This window comes from Monopterus albus, unplaced genomic scaffold (genome assembly GCF_001952655.1).
Source record: "Monopterus albus unplaced genomic scaffold, M_albus_1.0 scaffold61.1, whole genome shotgun sequence".
NCBI lineage: Eukaryota > Metazoa > Chordata > Actinopteri > Synbranchiformes > Synbranchidae > Monopterus > Monopterus albus.
This window is the reverse complement of record NW_018127941.1, coordinates 1,662,079-1,680,901: the sequence shown is the minus strand read 5'-3', so window position 1 is coordinate 1,680,901 and position 18,823 is coordinate 1,662,079. Positions and strand designations below refer to the sequence as shown.

The window sequence follows — 18,823 nt, the reverse complement described above, 5'->3', positions numbered from 1 at the left end:
TACTAATAAATTGACTACAATTGCATAAAAAACTCTGTTCAATAAGCACTGATTAAAAGTGGGTCATTAATAACTGCATAGCAGATAGACTGAGTATAGAGCAGAGGATTATTGCTGTATAGTAATAAGTGTATTCTTATGAGAAAGTAGTAAATCTTATTACTGATAACACAGAAAAAAAGGAATCAGCACTTGAGCAAAATTAGTGAATAATTTTAAGGTAATACATAAAACATGAGATGAGGTGATCTTTTAGTGTACGTGCATGTGTTTGCATGCAAGTGTTTAAGGCCCAGTGCAGTGTGATGAAAGGAGGTGGATGATGGATGCTAGGCAGGAGAGTTATGCAACTGCTCACTCTGCCCTTATGGTGCCAGGCAGATACACTCCAGCGCCCAATGCTGATTTACTGCTGAGGATGACACAGCGATTCTACACTCTCACTTTTGCACACTCTATGCTCATTTTCTCTCCCTCATTCACAATGGGGACAGCGGGATCTATAGCACCACATCCTCAGTGGCTTTGTGTTGTGCTGAACAAAGCATTCTGCAGCAGGCGGGACTATTGTATAGAGTTCTGCACCAGCTACAAATGAGGGACAGACAGGTCATTGAGTCTGGGATTGATTGGGTGGAGCTGGAGATTCAAATATTGTGTACACATATACAGAGATGGGAGAGAACTGCTTTTGATCCAGAAAAATAATTGTGCCACAACCATATATCTATATATGTGATACAGTTTTGAGCTCATGGTCATGTCTGTGGCTGGACTGACCTGGTCAAATTGTGCATCTTCCCCTCTCTGCAGGGATCGGGACAAGGGTTTCTCCTGTAAGAGACAATGAGATTAAGAAGGAGTGTGTTACTAACCCAAGGTGATATACAGTCATGTCCAAAAATGTTGGCACCCCTACATTTCTGTCAGATAATGCACCACCTCCCCAACAATTTTTTTGGAAAAGAGGTTAATTATCTGACAGAAATGCAGGGGTGCCAATATTTTTGGCCATGGCTGTAATGCTGGTGCTTGTATAAACAGCAGACTGCTGTCAGTCAAGTGACAGACAATGTTGAGTAAGAAAGTGAGAGAGACATAAGTTTTACAGTAGTACATAAGCTGACATGAGGGCTTGAAAGACAGTGAGGTTAAAAGTTGTGTCAGACTACAGTTATTATTCTGTCAGCAGAAATGAATGGAAGACAGTCAAAGAACAGTCAAACCAATCCATTACTAATTAACAATTTTATCATTCATGGCGCTCGGGTAAATAAAGATTATGTCACTGTCCAGCCAATCCCCTCACACATCTGTCGGTTTTTCCTGAAGTGACTAAAGGCATGGCAGTTAGGTGCAAAAGACAAAAGGTTATCTGAGCACTGTGTGACACACCAGGTGTGTGTAGTGAATTTCATTTCCTGTGTTTCTTGACACTAGCTTTCACCCTGTGCACTCACCAGTGGTTCAGCCATCACCATCTCGATCTTCTTCTCAGCCAGCACAGCAAACTCAGCAAATAGACTCTTGATGACAAACTCCCCGGGCTTGAGCTCAGGGTCAACGATGATGTTCGACATGGTGGCAATGTTGTGTTTCTCCCACAAAAGGGGAGTAACTGAGGAGGGGGCACGGTGTTTACTCACGCTGCTGCTGGCTGGTGCAGAAGCTGAAAAAGGCCAGAGAGCAGAGGTTAGGAAACAATACCCTAGGAATTAAAGTAAGGCCATTCTAAGGCCAGCACTCTTGTAAAGTATGTAATGTCATATGCTTGTGCTAAGCCAAACAGGAGGAGAGATACATCTTTAAGAGGCTAATTGATTGAATGAAGAGCAAATGACAATGCTGGCAACAGCAAACATTCAACGTCAATTTGATTAAAATTATAAACAAAACATTCTCAACTCATAACATTCACATTAGACTAAAATCATTATAAAAAAACAAACACGGATAATCGCAACTCCTGTTGGAGCTTTGACATAAATGATCAAAATCTTTCTTATAAATCTAAATATTTGTGTTTAAACCGAAATCAATAAGTAAATTACAGACAAGCTCTTTCAACAGTGTTGGTCTGAACAAACTACAATGTTTTCCTTGCAAAATAGATTTGACAGAAAAGCGCAGACAGTGTAAATGGATATTGCTATGCCATGTTGGCATTTAAAAACCAAGATACTTTCAAGAGAAACTGTAAACACTTATTACCCACAGCTCAGGACACTGAGACAGAAAGCAGGGTTACAACATTACCACTACATATATACATTATACACACACACACACGATGAGGTTGATCTACTGTAGATTAAACTTAACTTCCATTTGTACTTTTCAAAAGATTAAAATTTTATTTGAATCTTTGTTAAAATGGTTGAAAATGAGAAACACTGTCCATTGGTCTCTATGAAGAGAAAGAGTCAGGGGCTGTAGTGGAGATAACAGGATGGGGAGGCTGTTGGATGTCTAAGAAATTCTCTAACTCGTCCTCACGACCACAGTTTTCACTCCTTTTACATAAGTTTTTCACTGAATTGTAGACACATCTGTGCTCTTCTTGACAGTAGAACTGTGGAAGCAAATTGATTCACAGAAGATGCACAGTGAGCTGCAGAGTGACACGAGTGCCAACCAACTGCCACATTGACTCCTACGTAAACAGTATTAGGCAGGTGGTCATAATGTTATGGCTGATCGATGTATACATTTAATACCATTTACAAGGAAGAACACATTTAACATTTTTGTTAGACCACAAGGATACGATGTGTTAGAGTACTAATGAATGTAATGTTTAAAAGAAAACTCAGAGTACCTCTTAATTTGAATTTCAGTTAGTTTATGATTGACTCTTACATAAATCACAAGGTGAAAAGCTGAGACACTGCCATTTTGGGAAAATGTTCACACCCTACGACTTTATACCTGGAGTCAACCACTCTCATTAGCTTCTGAATGACAGTTCTACACCATTCTCACTGGCACTGGGTCTTAATCTAATCTCGCTGTGTTCCTGCTTCTTTTTGAGAACTTCCCATCACAGGTGATGACTGAAAAGACTGACAGGATTGACTGCCACTGGGACTTGAACCAACATTACCACAAGAGGCTCGTTAGCAAGCTTGTGTGGTAATGCTTCCGTTTGGGAGCTTATTTTACATTTCCAAGTACAGTGTGTGTCTTCCTTGGTTCAACCCTACACGTCAGCTACACAACTCAACTGCTGCAACAGAACAACTGTGCAGAGGGTTGATACAGATGCAGAATGGATACACTGTTGATCAAAGATTACTTCATTTGTAGTTTATTTTCATTATTGTGGGAATTTTTTCATAGTAATTAAGGTTTGTTTTAACACACGGGCCTCGACCATATAATATAAACATGTCGTCCTTGGTTCAACCCCTATGTAAAACAAGGTTTAATGCAGCCAACTGTTCTCAGCCTTTTATTTTCCAATAACCCCCAAAAATATTTTCTTGGCCCAATTAGTCACTGTGATGAGGGAGGATTACATGAGTCCAAGGTAAAATGTCAACTGTGGACAGGATCACTACTACAAAGTAGTAACTGGAATTTATCATGCTATCATAAGGATCCATCTGAATTACCTGAATTGGTGTATATAAACTAAACAATGTAGAAACAGTTAATATTTTACTGCACATTTGATGAGGTAAGGAACTTCACACTGTAAAAACAAATGGCCCCAGAGTGCCTTGAGTATTTAGACTGACCTTCTATAAAACATTCACGTAGGGTCAGTAGGAGAACCCAGAGCTCTCTCTGCATTTGCTTGTGGCAAGGATCATTTGCTCATCTGATTCAAATTTTGTTTGAGTTTGGTGTACGCTCAGGAAGCCAGGCTGCTGTGTATTCAAAGGCACAATGCTTCAAAACAATAAACCAAGCTCCTATGGTTTACAGCTTACAGTTGGGACACAACTTCCAGTCTAGCCCACAATAGTTCCAGTTTAACCAAGTGGTCAGCCAGTAGTGAAGTGACCCTTTACCTCATTCCCTCCCAGGAAAAGCCTTGATCAGTTTCTTCCTGGTTGTCACAGAAACACTTGTGTTTTCTGAATAGTCTGAATACCACAGGGGCAGGCGTGCAGGAAAAATAGGTTTTTCATCAGAGAAAAAAAAACATTCACACCCGTCATAGAGAGCTTTCTGATCAACAAAGAATGTATTAAATATGCTTAGGTGGCACCATATTAAATCTGTACAATGAACACAAAGGTATATACATTCAACAAAAACTGCTAATTGTTTGCAAAGTAGAAATCAGCTATTCATAGCATGCTCAAAACAAGTGTATTTATTTTTTTTGTTATTTATGCTGCTTATAAAGGCCCAGCAGAGACTGTACTTCCTATGGGTGATGAGGAAGAACAACATCTCCCAGAGACTGCTGGTGTCCTATCGGTGAGAGCATCCTTACATACTGTATATGTGTATGGTACAGCAGCAGCACAGAGGCTCAGAGGAAAATGCTCCAGAGGGTCATTAATACGACCCAGGAGATTGTCGGCTGCCCTCTCCTCACTCTGGAAGAACTACACAGTTCCTGCTGCCTCAAAAACACCCTGGATGTTCACTCTCTGAACTGCTGCAGTCAGGTAGATGGTTCAGAGCAATCAAATCAAGGGTCACTAGATTCAATAGTTTTTACCCAACAGCAGTTACCACACTCAATGCTGCTAAAATATAATAAGCCTGTGTGTGTGTGTGTTTATTTATTTATTTATTTTTTTGTGGTTACGTCTTTAAATGTTTTTATTTTATACGTTTTTATTGCTGTACTGACTGGCGGTCACTTTAAATTTTTATTGTGCATGTTACAGTGGCAATAAAGATTATCTATCCATCTATGCAGAAGCATCCAGCAGAAAGTGGAGTGTGGTCCTCAGATCAACAGTCAGTGGCTACCTTCTTTAATAATTCCCATATTTGTCAAATAGTTCCCAGTCAATATGAAATAGCATTTTAGTTTGAATTGACCATACCATCATTTTTATTACATTTACTTAATTAAATGTAGAATTAAATGTGCAATTAGGGGCATAGTATTAATAATATACATATGATAATATTGTAAATAATGCAGAGCCAGTAACTATCTGGTTGACAAGCCAACTAAGAAGGTGGCAGTATGGCACCTTAACACCAGTTGCCACCCAATGGGGAAAAAGGGGAGAAAACCACCATACAGTAACTAGCTAGGTAGCTACCCTACCAGAGTGCGTGGCAACTACTACTGCGCAAAACCATGTTGGAGGAAATGAAAGACGAGAGCCAGACACTCTACCTGCTACCGAAAAGAGTTATCTTGCCAGTGTGGGAATTTTTTCAGATTCTATATAAAAAAAGATGGGTGTTAGGCACTCCAGTCTGCAGGAAGTGCCGATCAACAGTTAGTCAAAAAGGAACAATACCGCCAACCTGTTCACCCACCTTTGCCTCCATCATCCTGCAGATGTTGTCACAAAAGAGTGAGTAGGTTGCAGTTAGTTTGCCAGCCCTGAAATGGCAAGCGTTACACAATATGGTCTTTGTGTGTTGTTAAAGTTACCATGGCATTGGACTTAACAGTATTGTCTCCCCTTGGGTTGTAAGGCAATGTCAAAGAAGCAAGAGAAAGCCAAGGATTCAGGTCAGCTAATGCTGTTGGACTTAGTGGATACGACGAGCAGACCTTACTAGTTCATGTCAGGATGAAGCCATCATTAAATCATTGGCCTATTTATTAGCAAAGGAAATTAGGTCCTTTAGAATTGTAGAGACCAGGGTTTAAAGTACTGATGAACACAGTTGGACCAAAATACAAAATCCCAAGAAGATGACAATTTTTGTTGCATCAGAAAGAAACTTCAGTTCTTTAAGAAACATTGAGTGTTTCACTCCAGCTTACATGCTCATCTTCCTTCATAGGAATTTGCCATGACCAGAGAACAATAAAAATGGAAGATAAAATTTATCCAAGGACATGGTCAGTGGACAAAATCACAGTTTTTCTGAGTGGGTAGTTGTCAGCTTCTGAGCTCAAACACAATCTCTGTCCTGGTTAAGTTGACATTGTGTTGATGTTAGGCCTTATGAAGATTTTATCTGTTCTTATGATTACATTAATCATAATTTAATAATCATGCTGTTTAACAGCACAGAATATATTTGGGGGTGGGGCGCTTTAGGGGCAGCACAGCACCAAATGTTAGCTGTGTTGTGGCCATGTTGTCTACCAGCACACAAAGCCTTTCAAGCACTTCCCTCTTTGTTTACTATGCCTCACCAACACCCCCGAGGACATCACATAGCCAGCTCCTGATAGCCAATCAGTGCTGTGTCCTCTGCCCCCTCCATCCTTCTTTTCTCTCCCACCCTGAACCAGCTGGATTGTTGACCAGTTCACACAAATGAATACCCCAACACTGTACTTGTTCAGTTAACAGAAAACTGAGTGAGGAAAACTAATATCTTTTTCAGGGCCATCTTTGCACTGACCTCCCTCCTTCTCTTTCTCACTAGGACATGCCAGTCATTTGTGGCATGCCAAACCATGATTTCCTTCAAAAACTGACCTCGCTGCAGAATACTTCAAAAATACATCAAACAGCTTCAGAGTCACTTACAAACTTCTCCCTGTTCTGGGCCAGGAATTGTACTGACTAAATCTTTACTGACTTGTGACCTTAAGGACACCTTTCATTTCCCAGTCAAATGTGAATGCAAAACTTAAAGCATGCTTTGCATGCTTTAAGGCTTCAAGGAAAGCCAAATATAGTGCCTATAAAAAGTGTTCACCCCCTTGGATGTTTTACCCTTTTATTGATTTTATAAAATCAATCATAGCCAATATAATTTGGCTTTTTTGTCGAAAAAAATACAGGTTTCTACAAACCTAATGTCAATTAAATAAAAATATATAATGGAAAATTAGTCACTGCATAAATAATCACCGTCTTTAAAATGACTGACCTAATTGAACAGAGGCCCAGCCAATGGGTGCTAGTAGTCTCACAATTAGTGAAATGGGGATCACAGTGAATGTGTCTCAAGTGAGTGTAGTACAAAGACACCTGTGTCTGGAAGGTCCAGTCACTGGTTAATCAGTATTCCTGGCTACCATTACACCATGAAGACAAAAGGACACTCCAAGCAACTCAGAGAAAAGGTTCCTGAAAAGTATAAGTCAGGGGATGGATATAAAAACATTTCCAAGGCACTGAACGTCCCCTGGAGTTCAGTTAAATCCATCATCAAGAAATGGAAGGAACGTGGCACATGTCTAAATTTGCCTAGATCAGGCCGTCCTCACAAACTGAGTGACTGTGCAAGAAGAAGACTAGTGAGAGAGGCCACCAAGACACCTATGACTGAAGGAGATACAAGCTTCAACAGCTGAGATGGGAGAGACTCAACCTGGCAGAGCTTGAGTAGGGTTGCAAAGAAGAATGGAGTGAAACTGAAGTGTCCAGATGTGCAAGACTGACTGAGACCTATCCACACAGACTCAGTGCTGATTTGCAGCCAAAGGGGCATCTACTAAATACTGACTTGAAGGGGATGAATTTATGCACTTCTATGTATATATCACTTATTTCCCATTACATATTTTTATTTAATTGACATTACTCTGAAGAAACCTGTTTTCACTGTGACATTAAGGAGTTTTTTTTTGTCAAAAAAAAAAAAACAAAAAAAAAACAAAAAGCCTAATTACACCGGACCATGACTGATTTATAAAATCAATAACAGGGTAAAACATCCAAGGGGGTGAATACTTTTTATAGGCACTATACAGTCCTGAAACTGGGAAAGATTATATTATTAATTAATTCAAAGTTACCTCATAAACATAATATGAATTTGTGGCTGAATCTACTGACTGTGCTGTATTTATTGTATTTAAGGGGGGGGGGGGCACTTCGAATGAACTGAAACAAAGTTTTCTTTTCATCTGACTTAGCCTGAAAAATCTGAAATCCAAGTCTTTTGTGCCCACGAAAACATTGGTATCTAAGGGATTCAGAACATTCTGGCTAAAAAGATAGACAGCACTGCAACTTCAGGTCTGAAAGAACTGACATGCTGCTGCTAAAGTGCAAGATAAGAAAATGCTTATGTTTTATTGTGAGAGGCCTATAAGCCGCACTCTGCCAGAGTTCCATGGTTGTGCTAAGGAAACAGAACACCCGCAGGATTACACAACTATTAGAGCAGTGACTCCACCTTGTCGCAGTTAAAATAAAGCCCTCCTAAACGACTGCTCACTTCCCCTGTCAGGACAACCAGAAACAACAGCACAACCACTCACATACTGTTGGAATGCAGGGTTGTAAGTGCATCCATTTGGGGGCCATGACACAAAAGGATCCCTGCCAATGTTCATGTGGTGTGGCAGTACCAATTCTACTATTGTGTCTCAACATGCTCAGTTTCTGACGAGTTACTACTGGTTTGTTCTTCACCATTACCACTTCTAAATAAAATCTTATATACACATGGATAGATAGATAAACCAATATGCATAAGGGCATGTTCCAGCATGAATCAAAAATCAATTTAACAATAAAGAGCTAAACTGTAATCTCACCATCTGTATTAAATGCTAAAGATATTACTGGGTGTTGTAGTCTGTGTAACCCAAACAGTAGCACTGACCAATAAGTTATATTATTGCGATACAAACACATTGCAGACAACTGCCTGAAATGTGACGATTGAGAACAATCATTTTATTTACACGTGCCATGCATTCACATCCAACTTGCAAACACATACAGTACTATCCCCAGTCATGGTTGGGTTGTCAGTGTCACTTCACCAGTTGAAGTGGGTCATTGGAAAACACACTAGGACAAGCCACATAAAGGTGAGATTGGTGCTTCACTGAAAGTGGTTTCAAACACTGGGGTCTACTTTTACAAAAGAAAAGACTAATGGTAATGCATGAGTGGCTTTCAGATGTGCATTTGTTTTGTTTGGTCATCCCTATTAGAGTGCAGCGCATAGCCATCTCCAACTATTTCTCGGAGAAGAGGAAGAAGAGAAGAGTGAGGAAAATGGTTGATGAAGGCCTTGTGATGACAAAGAACTTCTGCTGTTTACTTTGAATTCAGAAATGATATGTTACAGAGGTACTGTGTAAAATATGCTGAACAGACCCTTTAGCTTGGTGGAAACTCCACCAGGTTACATGTTAGTTAGCAGTGTGCTTTTTTAGCACTGTACCTATTAATGCAAGGAGACCAACTGTATAGCTAATATGCACGCCTCAGTACTTATCGCAAGTCATATCATCCTGAATAACGCTAACGAATACTGCAGATTTTCCTCATATCGTGCATGCCTAGTTAAGAGCTCAGTTTTTCACACCAGACACACACTCAAACACAAAGCATCATTAAAGCTGTAGTCCACAGTCTAAACGTAAACACAAGCACAGATAAAATGTATGTTGTTATTATTGTAAACTGCATTTAAACTGTGCCAAGAAGAAAAGTGTTTAAGGCCAAGATGTACAAGTAACAGTGCTATGTCTGTGTGTAGTTCATAATGCAGGCAACACTGGAATGATGAATCAGCAACAGCAGCAGAGCCATTCAGACTGCTGCTTGCTGTTCACCTTTGTCCATCTCCACATTTGAGGGAGACTCAAGAAGCAGCGACTTTCTGAGTCCTGATGTACTATGGGCTGTATGAGCATAGCTAATAATAGGAGAGAACCAGGAGATGGATCAATAGTATGAAAACATTAGCTGCCCCAGAGGGAAGGGAGAGGATGGTTATAAAAGTATGAGGGAAAATGAGAGGGATGAATACACTGATCAGTACTGCTAAGGGAGACTAAAGAGAGACATCTGGATGTAAAATAAAATTTAAGCAAAGCTGACAAAGATGGAAAGAGTTATAACAAAAAGCTGGAAGCAGCCAGTGCCTTTAGAGAAACAGACTGCATCAAGTCCACCTGCCTCAGCAGATGCTCATCAAAAGAAATATTATTTATGGGACAACCAAGAGCCAGTAGAATGATGATGAACAGGAGGAGGACAGACTCAGCTGGAGAAAGAGACTCCACTGTTGCTCCCTGCATACAAGTCTGGTCAACCTGACCACTTTTTTTTTAATACAGGGAGGAAATGGGAAATGTACAAGTGCGGTGACAGACAAATCTACAAGTGTTGTCTAGAGACAACAGAGGCTTGACAAGGTACTTACAGCTGCTACTCCAAGACTTGAGGAAAGATTTGATGCTGATCTCAAAGAAGACAGAATCCTGCAGGCTCAGCATGGCGGCTCCCAAAAATTTGGTTTCACCAGAAGGCACAAATTTTACAAGCGTCCTGTCACTTTCATTTCACAAAAACCTAATGTTCCACTCTTCATGAAAATACAAACCCCTAATATGATTAAAAGTCTTTACACCTCTCACACTTCACTACCTCTCACGTCACTACCCTCCACAGGTGTTAGTTAAAGGCAGCATCCCGAACAACTCAGTGAGCAGCTGCTGAGGAAAGAGTTCCGAGAAGTGCTGCTAGTTTTTCTCTGCTTCCTAGTTTGCTGAAGAGTAAAACTGCACAAGGAGAAGAGGAGAGAGAACACAGCCTGACGAGTTAGAGAAACATTCCACCTCTGTGCTCACTGCCCCCTTGCTAATCCACAGAGTCTCTTATTCCCAGTTCAGTGCAGAAAAATCCAAAAAGGCAAAGAACAAAACTTTGTGAGAACTTTTGCTCTGGACAGGAGGGAAAACAACAGCAGAACAGCAACACTAAGTCTTAACAATGCACTGCAATATTCCCGTCTCCTCTTCTCTCCTAGCCTGCTAGCACTGTCAGCCACCCTCCGCCTCCCCCACAGCTCTCTCCCTCTCCATTTGCTCGTGCGTGGCCCCTCCCCTTCCCAGATAGCACTTGTTCTTTTGATGCCTGCTTGTTTCTCTCTGAGTGAGAGAGAGCTCATTTTAACAGCAAACAGAAGGAAGCAAGAGCACGGTGTGGGGGTTGGTGATGTCATCAACATGCTGCGAGTGTTCCCTGGCTGTGGTTCAGTGATGCATACGCATGTCAGAGCTGCTACTGTGCTGCCTCTCCACTGGCCTATAAAAACGACACTTCCTGTAAGCTCCACAGCAATAATACTGCGTCATCCCTGACTGCAGTAGGAGGGAAAAGAAAGAATGGAAGGATGGAAGAGAAAGAGAAAAAAAAGGGAGGGTACACAGAACATGGGTGTATACACACACACACACACACACACACACACACACACACACACCACACCTAGTAATCCTACTCAGATCTATTCAGATCTCTGCCCCAAAATAATAAAAATATATTTCTAAATTATATGCACCATATACCCCCATCTTCAAAACTAAGTAAACTGTACTCACCAAAGAATATGATGCATGTTTAGATAGTGCACAAGATCATACCAAGGGACAACCTGACATTGTGTTACTAGAACTTTCTACCAGTTTTTAATCTCACATCATGGGCATACCTACCACAACTCATCTACACTAGCTGTTCACACCCAGTGAGTCCACAGGCATTACATCACCCCCCTGTCTGAAAGCTACCAGGCATAATTTTACACAAAATGACCAAATGACATCATGCCTGATCCATCAGATGTTGTAATCTTGTGCTGATGGTCGTTTTCCTGCCCTCATAGAGACTTAAAAACAGATCCACATGACACAGAGTAATCTGTAGTCAAGCACAGGATTAAGTTTGTTAACAAAATATTCTGAGGGGAACGTCACTAGGAGGGCTGCAGAAGACAAATGCTCTTTGTCTTCTTTTCATTTAGTCTTCATTTCTCTCTCGCCTTCAGTCTCTGCCTCTGTCACATGTCCTCCACTACACAAGTTATGCAAAATGAGGCAGAGCTCATTGCAAACAAACACAACACAAGCAGATGCTTTGTTAAGCCCTGGCTGGTGCTACCCTGATGCAGGCTTTCACTGTGAAACTATCTTTGAATAAACAAGCACAGATTATTTACAGTCCCATTGCACATTTGCAGCAGTTACATATTGCTTTGTTTCATTTGAAGACATCTTGGAAGCTCTGGACACCGTTTAACGCTGCTCATAAATTACGAAGAGATTATTTCAATGCCTCATTCTTTTAAAGTTCAACAGATTTCATTTAAAATTCATCTCATAATAAAGAAATAGTTTGCATCTTTGAGAAACAGTTAAATGCAAAAGTTGATGACACCTTCACATCTGCCCAAAAGTGAGCATGAGTATTTTGTAAAAATGTCAAAGTGTTATTTCAGCATACATGAAAGGCAGCAGACTTTAGCAGTGGGAGGAAGGAAGAAGCCTGGTGTTCAAGAAATAGATTCAAAGTTCATATTATCATCCTTATAAGAAAAATACACAAACATGCATAGACCAGTCCATGGATTATCTTCTGTCAAGCGGTTTTATTGTTTGGGGAAAGTACAATATGCATGTGGGAACATCAGAGCCAAGAGCTACTGTCCGACACAACTGATGTACAGTAAGTGGAAGACTTCAAATAAGCTACATTTTAACCGACTTCCTGGAAAGAGGAGCTCACTGATCAAATCAACTCAACTAAATGTACAAAGCAAGTCACAGCAGCTCCATTCACAAAGCAGGAGCAGTGTCTGACACCTAGCCATTCTGACTGCAGACAGTATAGGGGAGCTGTTCCTCTCAGGAGTCCATAGGGCGAAGGATGCATTTCCTGTCCTGGTCTCTCTGAAGGGCAGTGGTGGGAACAATAATCGATAGGAGCTGTAATTCAATCCCTGACCTCCCCAGTGGTGCCTGGGCTGCAAAGGACACACTATTTAGATCCTTCACAGCAGTCTAGGCCTGCAGCACAACTCTGCAACCTGCACAGCATCTCACCTCCCACACTCCTTTGAGTTAGAAACCAGCCAATACTCATAATACTTATCAAGACAAATTCTGATTGCACTCAATTTTTCCTGGCCAACCTCTATAGTACAAATACTATAAAGCTGCAGTACTCTGTGAATGATCACAATTTTATTAATAACTCCTTGGACAAAACACAGACACATTCAATCCCAGTGACAAAAATCTTCCCTCTGCTCAAGAGGAGAATGGGCAAACTCATTTCTAAGATTTGCCTATCAAATCAAGAAGGGGAAACTAATTTCACAAAGAGTCATTCTTAGGTCAGAAGCATGTGGTCTCTATGGGAGTCTGACTTAATACAGGTACAAAAAGTTCAGCTAGTCCTTCAAACAAGCTGTCTTCAAGTTGTTCACTATGCAGGAGCATTTATTAAAAGGAATAGTTAAAAAAAAAGAGCACTAACAACAATGTATTGCATTGTCTTCCCAGTTATGACATCATATTCCCACTAAGTAGACAGTCAGCTCCACCATTATGGGGTTTGTTTTATTACTGCCTAATAACTATTTGAGAAACGTGATGAGTAAGTTTGTCCACATTGTCTGAATACACACCCTATGGGCTCTTTGGGAAGGAAATCACCGTCATGTATTTTGTTACAGAATACAAACCACCAGTGCACACACTGTTCAGTCACATGTTCCAAACACTCCCAGATCACAAACAGGAAACCTACTGCACCCATTAACCAAATACTGTCCCAATCAAGCCTTCCACAAAGCTCAGATGTCCAGCAAGTGGGTGATGTCACCGTGTGCAAGGAAAGACAAATGACCGAAAGAAAAGGGTTGCACCACCTTAAAAGCCAACTCAGGCTATGCTAGTTCTGCAACAAGGGAGTGGCAACTCAGCTCTGATTTAAAGATAGGGCAAATTATCCTGAGGCATGAATACAGGCTTCTGCTATCTCTAGCCTATACATCTCTCCTTACCACCTGTACTGTAGTAATCACATCACTTCTTTACATAACTCACCATTGTGACCCCTGCCACCACCAGCATGATGTAAAAAGGAGACTTTTCTAATATGGCGGATGTGTCCTAGTTGGAAAGAGAGAAAGAAAAGATTTGAGAACAATCTACCCAATCCAGTCAACTCACTGTTGAGAGAAGAGAACTTTAGTTGGTCTGCACAGCTCACCAAAAACTCTGAACAAAAGTGTACTGTGGATTAGTCTAGCTAGCAGACTAGTCCTATTCTTAGAGGCCAGCAGGCTAGGTGAGAACAGCAGCAGGGAGAGCTCAGTCATGCTTCAGCCATGAGTAAGCAGGGAGTAAGCATGCTCTGACAGGTAGCACACCAAAAAAGTCATACTGACAACAAGCCACCACTGCTGGTGCAAACTGGCTGGTCTACACACACAATTTGTGCGTGTGCACACATATACTAAACCTTTAACTATTGTATCCATAGACACAACAGTAGACCTGGCAAAATGTGAAATAAGCCTCGGGAAATTAACACCGGATGTGTAACAACTCATGAATCACAAGCTTAAATGTGAGGGGAAAAAACCAGACCAGGCCCGAATTTACCACAGGTTCCTTGAGGCCAAGTTAAAGCTGCATTAATTAGGTTTTTGAACACTTAGGGCAAACAACCCCAAAAACATTCCAGCAAGCACAGGGCCTTTATATTTTATCATCATATCAAGTTAATGATCTAGCAAAAAACAAAACAAACCAAACAAACAAAAAAAACGCAGTGTGATTACTGGACACATCCAGGAGAGCACAATTTGCATTAATTTGGAGTTTTTGGGTGATGACTAACTGCAAAAGCTACTGTCATTTTAACTGCATGTTTAAATGAGCTCTAAAATGTCAAACTCTTTTGAAGTCTTTAGTTTGCTCAGTGTTTATTAATACTGTCTGCCATTTGGTGCTGAGCAGGCTGTATAAAGCATTTAAGCAGAGTTGGTTTGCTGAGAACAGTTGCCTGATGCTGCTGGCAGCTGGGTTAATGTGATAAGTGGGTAATGTATTTATGAACGTATTTGTGAGATTATTATAATGATACCTGCCCTATGTGACAGACCTTTTTTTTTATTCTTCTGTCCCCATAGGGGAAGTTTATATTACGGAAATGTTTCAAATTAATCGAATCAAAATTTTAAACATCTACAATAAACTCTCGGCTGTTAATTATGCCTTGCTGTTACTTTCCCATATCCACTCCATTTATGTGACTGCATATACTACGAGCATAGTGCAGCACAGACATGTCTGACATACAGTGGGTACGGAAAGTATTCAGACCCCCTTAAATTTTTCACTCTTTCTTATATTGCAGCCATACGCTAAAATCATTTAAGTTCATTTTTTCCTCATTAATGTATACACAGCACCCCATATTGACAGAAAAACACAGAATTTGACATTTTTGCAGATGTATTAAAAAAGAAAAACTGAAATATCACATGGTCATAAGTATTCAGACCCTTTGCTCAGTATTTAGTAGAAGCACCCTTTTGAGCTAATACAGCCATGAGTCTTTTTGGGAATGATGCAACAAGTTTTTCACACCTGCATTTGGGGATCCTCTGCCATTCCTCCTTGCAGATCCTCTCCAGTTCTGTCAGGTTGGATGGTAAACGTTGGTGGACAGCCATTTTCAGGTCTCTCCAGAGATGCTCAATTGGGTTTAAGTCAGGGCTCTGGCTGGGCCATTCAAGAACAGTCACAGAGTTGTTGTAAAGCCACTCCGTTATTTTAGCTGTGTGCTTAGGGTCATTGTCTTGTTGGAAAGTGAACCTTCGGCCCAGTCTGAGGTCCTGAGCACTCTGGAGAAGGTGTTCGTCCAGGATATCCCTGTACTTGGCCACATTCATCCTTCCCTCAATTGCAACCAGTCGTCCTGTCCCTGCAGCTGAAAAACACCCCCATAGCATGATGCTGCCACCACCATGCTTCACTGTTGAGACTGTATTGGACAGGTGATGAGCAGTGCCTGGTTTTCTCCACACATACCACTTAGAATTAAGGCCAAAAAGTTCTATCTTGGTCTCATCAGACCAGAGAATCTTATTTCTCACCATCTTGGAGTCCTTCAGCTGTTTTTTAGCAAACTCCATGCGGGCTTTCATGTGTCTTGCACTGAGGAGAGGCTTCCGTCGGGCCACTCTGCCATAAAGCCCCGACTGGTGGAGGGCTGCAGTGATGGTTGACTTTCTACAACTTTCTCCCATCTCCCGACTGCATCTCTGGAACTCAGCCACAGTCATCTTTGGGTTCTTCTGTACCTCTCTCACCAAGGCTCTTCTCCCCCGATAGCTCAGTTTGGCCAGACGGCCAGCTCTAGGAAGGGTTCTGGTCGTCCCAAACGTCTTCCATTTAAGGATTATAGAGGCCACTGTGCTCTTAGGAACCTTAAGTGCAGCAGAAATTTTTTTGTAACCTTGGCCAGATCTGTGCCTTGCCACAATTCTGTCTCTGAGCTCTTCAGGCAGTTCCTTTGACCTCATGATTCTCATTTGCTCTGACATGCACTGTGAGCTGAAGGGTCTTATATAGACAGGTGTGTGGCTTTCCTAATCACGTCCAATCAGTATAATCAAACACAGCTGGACTCAAATGAAGGTGTAGAACCATCTCAGGGATGATCAGAAGAAATGGACAGCACCTAAGTTAAATATATGAGTGTCACAGCAAAGGGTCTGAATACTTATGACCATGTGATATTTCAGTTTTTCTTTTTTAATAAATCTGCAAAAATGTCAAAAATTCTGTGTTTTTCTGTCAATATGGGGTGCTGTGTGTACATTAATGAGGAAAAAAATGAACTTAAATGATTTTAGCATATGGCTACAATATAACAGAGTGAAAAATTTAAGGAGGTCTGAATACTTTCTGTACCCACTGTATATATAAACAGTGTATCTGAAACCAATTGAAATGAATGAAAAGGAGGAAAATGTGCACTCATTAGAAATAAATAGATGTCAGTCTCAAAAAAAGCATAATTTCAAGGTCCAAAAGTCTCATGAGCTCAGCATGTAGTTATCATATACTGCAAGTCAACATAAGGCATATTTTTCTATATTTAAGCACAAATGGAGCGCCCCTAATGGATCATGCAGAAGTTATGCATTTCAAGTCTATTATTTAATGAAAAAATGTCATGAAAATATCAATTTATCAGTTTGGAGATCTCCTGCATTTCAAAGAACTCAATGTGCTAACAGAAGCTGAGAAGAAGTCACAGAAAAATCAACAAGAGAATGTAAAATGAGACTTACACAGAGCAAGTTTAAAAAGATCTGAATGGTGCCTGAAACCCAGCTGGGTTGTTCAAACGTTCAAGCACCTCGACAGAGGAGAAAACAACTCATTTACATTTATGTCTGTGCAGATTCTCCAGGTCATAGTAAACTGAAAAAACCTTAGAAAAAATCAACTTGGACTCATTTACATTTACTAACTTCTGTAGTTCAGGCTCAGTTTGGTTGAAGAGGAGGGTCAGAGATTAGCCTTCAAACTCTGAAGATGCCTTTTGATTATGGCTGGATTTTCTTTTTCCACAACATTAATTAGTATGACCGGCCCAATGAGACTCATTGCTGCCATCATAAGCCTAAAATTCTCCATTAGTAAGCAGACACACAAACAGATTTGTTAACTAAATGGGAGCAGCTTTATAGCAGTCCTCTGTGAGCAGTAAACAGATGTTTATGTTGCTATAAAAACTCGGCAGGATGTTAAGACATGGCAGGGAGCCAGCAACATGTTGCAAGAAGGCTTCAAATCTCAGCTACCATCACACAAAGAAATCATAAGTATATAACATGCAAAGCATTCATACATTCAAGCCACTTCCAAATTTCCTCTTGCAAAGTGGAACTGTAAAGACAAACCAGAGTAGAACTCTCCACAACAATCATGTCAATAAGTAGACCAGAGATGTCCACACTTTGTCTAATCCAGTTTATTCTTTCTCTGTAAAAGAAAAAGCTGGAAAGGGGAAGCAAAAAGTAAAGCCAGGGAAACTAAAATGTTCAATTTAACAACCACATTACAACCGAAAAATACAGCTCTACACTAAAGTGTATGTAAAACTGAAACACAAAATAGGGTTAATTAAGGTTTGCTTTAAAGATATGGAATATCCATTCATTATGCATTTGCTGTTCATTCCTTTCATAGTCCACCAGATAAATGTTTGGAAAGTAATCACTTGCTGACTTTAACTTTCAGCACACTGCTCGCTCCAGCCCTCTTCCCTCACCTATGGAAAAACAAGACCGAGGGAGGAAGGGAGACAGAGACGGTGAAATAAAGACACATAGAGCAATCAATAAGGGGAAAGATGAGAAATGGAAAGTCAGAGGCAGGAGCAGAAGGATGCATGTGAGCTCATCATTCTAGGAGGAAATCAAAACATGAGGGAAAAAAGGATGAAAACAAAAGAATATGAGGTCTTCATTTAAAGCTAGAGGCAAAAATGACCTTAAACAAAGTGGATAATTGAAATGAAGGCCTAAGACATGATGAGAGACCTGAACAGCGGGAGCCTCTGAGTGCTGCTCTGCCATCTCTGCTTCAATCCAAACTCAGAAAGTACAGCAGCTTTAGTTTGCCTGTTTGTGCACAAGGTAAACTGAGCACATGAAACAACAGAAAAGTGTGATACTGTGTCTATTTGCAAAAGTAAAGCAATGTGAGGACACGTACAGTGCAGACATTCCAGGTCCAGTCATAAATTGTAAATACACTAATGTCCATTGTGTCCTGTAAATCTTGTTTTCCCACATACATAATCTACCTGTTGCTGAAAGAGACTAAGGGCACAAAAAGGAAATATCTTTATGCGGAATAATTGTGAAGAATAAGATAAAAAGAGGAAGAAAAAGAAAATCCTCAACAAATGAAGTCAATCACAAAAAAAAA

The 18,823-nt window shown here is 40.6% G+C and overlaps 1 protein-coding gene and 1 long non-coding RNA gene across 2 annotated transcripts in view; both read right to left on the bottom strand.

Moving 5' to 3' along the window:
• fryl (furry homolog, like) overlaps positions 1 to 10,831 on the bottom strand; it is a 52,051-nt gene extending 41,220 nt beyond the window's left edge. Inside the window, 3 exon segments of the mRNA XM_020603423.1 lie at positions 781 to 834; positions 1,461 to 1,669; positions 10,225 to 10,831. Of these exon segments, the coding sequence (XP_020459079.1) occupies positions 781 to 834; positions 1,461 to 1,669; positions 10,225 to 10,297 (336 nt within the window). The 5' untranslated portion in view covers positions 10,298 to 10,831.
• Positions 10,832 to 12,441: 1,610 nt separating this feature from the next.
• Positions 12,442 to 18,823, bottom strand: part of LOC109962060 (uncharacterized) — a 27,984-nt gene continuing 21,602 nt past the window's right edge. Inside the window, exons 3-4 of the long non-coding RNA XR_002275205.1 lie at positions 13,913 to 13,978; positions 12,442 to 12,825 (exon numbers count right to left, since the gene is read on the bottom strand). This is a non-coding gene — a long non-coding RNA (uncharacterized LOC109962060). The remainder of the gene's footprint in view (positions 12,826 to 13,912; positions 13,979 to 18,823) is intronic.